This window comes from Lactuca serriola, chromosome 8 (genome assembly GCF_051521515.1).
Source record: "Lactuca serriola cultivar US96UC23 chromosome 8, Lser_US96UC23_V15, whole genome shotgun sequence".
NCBI classification, from domain to species: Eukaryota; Viridiplantae; Streptophyta; class Magnoliopsida; order Asterales; family Asteraceae; genus Lactuca; species Lactuca serriola.
The window spans coordinates 129,774,994-129,783,027 of record NC_136415.1 but is presented as its reverse complement, the minus strand read 5'-3'; the positions used below and the strand labels follow the sequence as shown (position 1 = coordinate 129,783,027).

General features: G+C 34.9%; 1 protein-coding gene across 1 annotated transcript; it reads left to right on the top strand.

The window, feature by feature from the left end:
• Positions 1 to 1,886: 1,886 nt before the first annotated feature.
• LOC145071013 (protein SMALL AUXIN UP-REGULATED RNA 54-like) lies at positions 1,887 to 3,357 on the top strand. The gene is made up of 3 exons (XM_079017963.1): positions 1,887 to 2,190; positions 2,414 to 2,932; positions 3,036 to 3,357. The coding sequence occupies exons 2-3, from the start codon at positions 2,440 to 2,442 to the stop codon at positions 3,044 to 3,046; spliced, it is 504 nt and encodes a 167-aa protein (XP_078874089.1). The 5' UTR covers positions 1,887 to 2,190; positions 2,414 to 2,439; the 3' UTR covers positions 3,047 to 3,357.
• The last annotated feature ends 4,677 nt before the right edge of the window (positions 3,358 to 8,034 follow it).

Below are 8,034 nucleotides of genomic sequence, written 5' to 3'. Positions count from 1 at the left end.
TGTTACACTTGAATTATTTGAAAATTTTTACATTTTACCCTTATGTTCGGTTACAACCGGTCATAAGGGTAAATGTGAACAATTTCAAATAATTCAAGGGTAAATTAAGCATGAAAAATTTCAATGAATAAATGTGAACAAAATTGAAAGTTCGTTAACCTTTCAAGTCATTATCCCATAAATTGTTCTAAATGTTATTAAGAATGAGCACAAGCGGAATATGGAGGTCACAAAAGTAAAGATTTTGTAGTAATCGTGTGATATACGTTTATTGTATAAGGTACCAAAAACAACACTTAGAAATACAGTATGAGCGACTTAAATTACATAGAAACTGATGGAAAAAAGATTGTGGTGGTTTCAAACATTTACATACGACATAGGCGACAATTTTCACTCCAGATGGTGGAGATGGTCGTTGTAAATCGTATGAGGAAGAGAGAACTTATGATAAAGAAGTGTGAATATAATGTGGTGTTAAATTTGAATGAAGTTTTTCTCTTTACAACGACACAATATTTTATTAGAGTATGGATGCATAAGATCAGGGTCGTGGAGCAGTACATGAGTAGTCTAGGTTTTAGCTTCATTTACATTGTTTGCGCATTTCGCCTAGTTTTCACTTTTAATTTGTTTTTGCCAATACTTTTCTTCTTAGTTATTACTTACATCTATATTTTCTATTGTTTGTTGGTTCTATATGTACATTCTCATTGTGCTTCTTTTAGTTTTCAATTTTATTTTTCGTTTTATTCCTTGTATATGTCTCTTTTTGTCTTTATGAAATTTTACATGTTATTTTTTCTTTATAGATTGGTGTTTCACTATTTTACATGTTATTTTTTCTTTATCGGCTGGTATTTCACTAATAAGTGAATAAATAAATTATAGTCAAAAGTTCATTTCCTGGACTAAGATTAAAGTTATGAGCTACAACATAGTTATGTGGTACGTATTATATTCCGTAATACTCCTTACAAACACAATACAAAAGAAATCGGTGTGCTTATAATAAAAATTATTAATTTAAGTAATTGCTACTGATACACAAAATAAACTAAGGGTTGATTACAAAAATAGATAATGTCTTGAAATGGTAACGAACTTTTAATTTTGTTCATATTTAGTCACTTAATTTTTTTTTGTACTTGTTTTATCTCTGAATTATTTGAAGGTGTTGACCGGTTGCATCCTCTGAATTATTTGAAAGTGTTCATATTTTACCATTATGACCGGTTAAGTTAAAATGTGAACACTTTCAAATAATTCAGGGGTAAATCAAAAATAAAATCAGTAACTAAATATAAATAAAATTGAAAGTTCGTTATCGTTTTAAGTTATTATCTTTTAATTTTATTATCCATGTCATTTTCTGTTGAAAATCATTGGTTTATTGTTAATGAACCTAAAGCATATGAATTTTTCTGTAGGTCAATGTCTAAAATTTCAAATATGTAACTATTGTCAATTTCTCGTTATTTTATTTAAATAATTTGATTTTTTTGTCCTTTATATTAAAAAAATAAGATCATTGCTTTTTAATAAATAAGGTAAAAATTACGTACTAGAGATTTTCCTAAACATATTATGGGGTTTTTGATTTATTTGAGTTTACACCAGGTCACTAATATAGAAGAAAAAAAATCTTTCACGGGTTCTTTTAAAACACAAAACAAAATTGAAATGACTTTATATTTTACTTATCCAACTTGACAACATGCACAAAGATTGTTAAGGTTTCTTTCTTTTATTCCTCTCCAAACTCGAGGAATGCAACAAATATAAATATTTTTGTCTCAAAACACATTTTTCTTGAAAAAACCAAAGGAGAATATAAGTCAGCAATACCAACTCAGCATACCCTTTGATTTATTTATTTTAAGCTTTACTTTCCACCCACGGAAAAAAAAAAATTCAAATTTTTATGATGCATAAAACCCGTAAGTAGGCGTGGAGAAATGATGTTAGTCCAAGAAAGGAGAACAGGAAAAACGTAAAAGGATTCCACAATTCAGTTCCATTCCCATCAAATTCCCCTTCTGTTCTTAATTACTGAACAATAATCTGGACATATACGAATCAGATCTCTCTGTTTCTGTCTACTTATTTCTACCCCATTTCAAGAACAACACCGCGTCTTGCTCTTGATCATCGTCCTCCTCCTCCTCCTCCGCCGGCCACCACCTTCAGGTTTCTTTTATTCTTATCTAACTGATTTCCGGTATCTTTTTCTTTCACGTTAAGTTAAATCCATGTGGGTACTTTCTTTCGATATTTTGCGTTTCATTACTCTGTTTAGTTGACCTTGATCTGTTTCTCTTCTCCAAATTGGTGTTTGTCTCTATTAACTTATTCATAAGGCGTTTACTTTTGCACTCCGTTTATTTAACAACTCAAGTTTTTCACAATTCAGCGAGGGAAGATCTTAGGATTACAAGAATGGATGAAAATTTAGGAACCAAACTGACCGGCATCCGACAGATTGTTAGGCTTAAAGAAATTATCCAAAGATGGCAGCATGTGACACTTGGGGCAAGAGGAAATGATAATGATGATGATGCTGATAACAATTCTCCGATGACTATTGGTAATCATCCAGGTGGAGGAATTAATCCAGCAATAACCATGAGGTTGAAGGGATACTCTGTTTATTCTGATTCAGACATTGAAGACGGATGCCAGAGTCCTGATCCACCAAACGATGTGCCCAGAGGATATTTGGCAGTCTATGTAGGCCCTGAGCTTCGGAGGTTCATCATTCCGACAAGCTATCTTAGTGATCCACTCTTCAAAGTTCTTCTGCAAAAAGTTGAAGAGGAATTTGGATTTGATCATAGTGGTGGCCTCACCATCCCTTGCGAGATTGAAACCTTCAAATACCTTCTCAATTGCATGGAACATCATCAGAAGGATCACCTTGAACACAATCAAGGTAAATTTCTCGAATTTTTATTGATTTAATTCAGTATTCAGTCTTATGAACAAGAGTATTATGATTTATGTTTACATCTATCTTTCTTTGAATGATTTTGCAGCTACCATTTGAGGGTCAAAGACCAAATATCAACTGTGTAAGTAACGATTGGATGCAGCTTATTCTTGTGGTAAAAACCCAAAAGGAAGTTTCTATTGGTATGATGATTTGACATTCTTTTATCTGTATTTTTGCTCTTCTCTCTTTCAAATATTCAAATGTAAGAGAGTGGCAGTTATAGTTCATAGAAAGCTTATGTTTCTAGGTGTGTTTGTTCATTTTTCTTGTCATTGGATGTGTAATAGTAATACATTTAAATTCGTGACATATTCATTGTTCAACCAAGTTGAGTAAAAACGTCAACTACCAATGGGTATTATCCATGTTACATGTAGCTTTGTAGCACAAAAGTAATTAGACTTAGATGTAAAGTCATTTCAATTGCTTTAAGGTAAAGAATAAAAGAGTAAGAGATAGGTGTCGATTATACTTGTTAAAATAAGAGAATAAAATAAGGGATTAGGGATCATGTAATTGATAGGGTGCATGTGCTTAAAAGATGTATGGCTCATGGATAGATCTGGTATTATATATAAAACTAACATGATATCATGAGTGTGAAGACACAGACACCTAATATGAATTTATAAATTAGATTGGTGAGAGAGAGAGGGATGTGGAAAAGATTGTGGGCATCTCAAGTGAATCATTAGTCCTTTTCTGTACTTTCGAAGGATTAAGCTAAAATTTGTTAATTTATATGGATGAGTCATTTTGTACAAATTTCGTGGATTACTTGAATGTAAATGATTGGACGCTACATCCATTCAAAAATCTAAAGTTTGTGTGATTGTTTATTGGGCTCTAAGACATATGACATATGCCAAAGAATGGGTGATAAGACTACCATTCAGGACCATCTTTTAAAATGGTCCAAAACATTTACAGACTTTTAATATAATGTTATAAATGGTTGATTTTGAAAATATTATTAGTGGTTTTGCATCTCAAAAAGCGTATTTTTCTTTAACTATATGAATTTTTATAATTGAAAATATTAGATTTAGAAGCTAGTATAAGTATAAAAAATTTCAATTATCCTTACTAATAAATAAAGGTTTTTTTTGCCATTTGTCATATTCTTTTTCATTTTGACACATGTAATATATAAACAGTTTATGAAATTTATGTATTTTAAGGGTATTTTTTTCTTTTTCGTCATGGGCCGAAAGTATGTTCAGAACGGTCCTGATAATCTATTGATGCATATTCAAATTTTGATACTACTCATTCATTGTGGTCATGAAGGTTCGCCTACAGTGACTTCAGGACATGAGGCATAAGCTTATGTTCGTAGTAAGGGATTAGTCGGTGCGCGAAAGCTGACTCATAAACTCTTTTTAAGGAAGCTCCCTTTCAAACAAAAAAAAAAAGTTATGATATAACTGTGATTTAGTTTTTTTCTTTTAAAAAAGAAAATTGTATGATCTTTAAAAGATCGTGAAAACCTAACCAAGTTGTGTCTTATGGTGTGTTTGGGTTAATTTTTTATGGTAAAAATGATTTTTAAGAAAAATGTTTATTAGCTTATGGATTTTAGAAAAGACTGTTTTTAAAAAGTGTTTGGATAAGAAAAACTGTTTTTTAGGAGTAAAATGGTTAAAAAGCTAAAAAGTTAGAATTTTCCAGCTTTTTAAAAGTTTTATTCTTTTTCATATCCAAAAAACTGTTTTAAAAAGCATTTTTAATTATACAAACACTTTTTTAGCTTATTAGCTTTTTAAAAAGCTAATAAGCTAATAAGTTATTTCTAAAAGTTTTGTCAAACACCCATTTAATACAAGTATACATCACCTTGTCATGCATATAAGTTCCATGATAAGACCTTTTGGGTGTCTGTTACATTCAATTAGTTGTGTTGTTATATGAATTGAATTCTAAAATGTTTTCGTGATAAAAGTTGTATACATATGGTATAATTCTTTTCTACATCAAAGAAACTATATGAATTAGACTAAATGACATTATTATCCATGAAAACTAATTTTACAATATCTATCAAGTTTAACACGGGAGGAGTTTGAGGAGTTTGAGAGGAAAAATAATAAAGGCAAATACGTAAAATGTTAGCATCTTAATACATTAAGCTATGATTTTGGCTTAACTCAAAAAGCAATTATGTCCAAATTAACGATGTATAGTTTTACATCTTAAATGTTTAACACATAAAGAATTCTCCCTCATAGTACTTAGTCTCAAACAAAGCAGGATAATGGGTCCACATCTCCTCCTCGGGTTCCTAAGTCCACTTAGATCCCTTTCGGTGCTGCCACTACACCTTTACCAAGCTCACTTCCTTGTTACACAAGGTCTTCATCTTTATGTCGATAATCACTAATGGCCGCTCAACATAATTCAGGTGGTCATTCACCTGAATGTCATCCAAAGGTACTACAGCGGTCTCATCAATCACACACTTCTGCAACTGGAAAACATGGAATGTGTTATGAATCTGAGTGAGCTCATCCGGAAAATCCAGTCGGTAGGCTACCTTGCCTACCCTAACTACCACCCGGAATAGAACCATAAACTCGGGGCCCAACAAACCCTACTTCCTGAATTGGATAACGTCTTTCCAAGGCGACACCTTCAGGATTACCATATCCTCAACCTGAAACTCCAACTTAGAACGTCGTCAGTCAGCGTAGTTCTTCTGGAAACTATGGGATATTTGCAATCTCTGTCTAACCTGTTATATAAGTTTTGTCGTTTTGAGAACAATCTTTGTGCTCCCCAAGACCCGTTACGAACCTCTCTCAAAAAATTGGGTTTCGACACTTCCTCCCATAAAGAAGCTCGAATGGAGGCATACAAATACTTGCATTATAGTTTTTGTTGTAGGAAAACTCGGGCATGGGAAAGTAGGATTCCCAACTCCCACCAAAATCAATGTTGCAAGCTCTCAGCATATCCTCAAGCGACTGAATGGTCTGCTCACTCTGCTTGTCTTTTAATGGATGATAAGAAATACTAAAATGTAATTAGGTACCCAACTCCTCACGGAACTTCTTCCAAAATCTAGAAGTGAAACAAACATCCCGATCTGACACAATCGAATAAGGAACACCATGGCGAGAAACCAGCTCTTGATTATAAATTTTCGCTAACTTCTCAGCAAAAGAGCTCTCATGAATGGCCAGAAAAGTGAGCACTCTTCATTAAACAATCCACAATTACCCATATGGAATCAAAACCCTTTGTCGTTTTCGGTAACTTTGTGATGAAATCCATGGTGATATGCTCCCATTTCCGTAATAGGACCTCCAATGGCTGCAATTTAATGTGAGTGTGCTGATGTTCAACCATGACCTTCCAACAGGTCAAGCAACTCACGAACCAAGCTATATCTCTCTTCATACATGGTCACCAATAACTATGTCTCAAATCATGATATATCTTCGTCACGCGCAGGTGAATGGAAAATCTCGATTTATGTGCCTCGTCCATCAAAATTTGCTAGGTCCCACCCAAATAAGGCACCTAAATTATGCCATGCAGCATCAACAATCATTGACTATCATAATCAAAACTTGATATCCGACGGACCACTTGTTCGCTCTTTTGATTCTCCTCCTTGAGGGCCTCCGACTGTACAGCCCTAATCATCTCCAAAATTTTGAGTTACAACCATCATCCTCAAACACACATCCTAAATCGGAGTACTAACCTCCTTGCGACTCAGCGCATCAGCCACCACGTTGGCCTTACCCGGATGGTACAAAATCTTACAGTCGTAGTCCTTCACTACGTCAATCCATCTCTGCTGCCTCATATTCAAATTAGGTTGATCCATCATATACCTCAGGCACTTATGGTCCGTGTAAATAGTACACCAGACTCCATACAAATAGTGAGAATAAATCTTGAGAACGAAGACTATTGCTCCCAACTCCAGATCATGAGTAGGACATTTCGCCTCATGAGGTTTCAACTGCCTCAAAGCATAAGCGATCATGTGCCCCCTCTGCATCAACACCACACCTAGACCCATGATCGATGCATCACAATATACAACAAAATCATCATCTCCCTTCGGGAGGGTAAGTAATGGCGCCTCACATATCATCTGCCGAAGAGTCTTAATTGTTGCCTGCTGGTCAGGCCCCCAACGGAATGTGTCATCCTTCCTAGTCATTCTAGTGAGAGGAACTGCAATCTTGGAGAAATCCCTGATAAATATTCAATAATAACTTGCCAGCTCAAGGAAACTCTAAATTAAAGATGGAGACTTGTGAACTTATCACCGCATAACTGCCTCGATCTTAGTTGGGTCGACCATTATACCATTCTAGTTGATGAGGTGTCCCATTAACTAAACCTTACGCAATCAGAACTCACGCTTGGAGAACTTAGCATACAAACTTTCTGCTCGAAGCACTCCAAGAAGCTCAAGCAGATGCTCTTCATGTTACACTATGGTCTTGGAACAAACCAAGATATCATCGATGAAAAAAATCATTGATCGGTCCAACCTGGGCCTACACACCCCGTTCATGAGATCCATGAATGTTTCCAGTGCATTGTTGAGCTCGAAAGGCATCACCACAAACTCATAATGCCTATAACGAGTTCGAAAAGCCGTCTCCGTGATGTCCTCCTCTCGAACCCTCATCTGATGATAACCAAATCTCAAGTCGATCTTGGAAAACAGAGATGCCCCATGCAACTGATCAAAAAGGTCTTCTATCTTCGGTAATGGATATTGGTTCTTCACTGTTAACTTGTTCAACTCCCGGTAAATAATGCACATCCGGTGTGAACCATCCTTCTTCTTGATAAAAAGGATTGGTGCTCCCCACAACGAGCTACTCAACCGAATAAAATCTTTCCCCAACAACTCCTAAAACTTTAAGGATAAATCCTGCATCTCTAGTGGTACAAGGCGATATGGAGCCTTCACAATCCGATCGGCAATCCTGAACTTGACCTGCATCTCAGAAAGCATGTCAAGCAATTCCTATGGGAAAATACCAGGAAACTCCCTCAAAATAGGGACATTG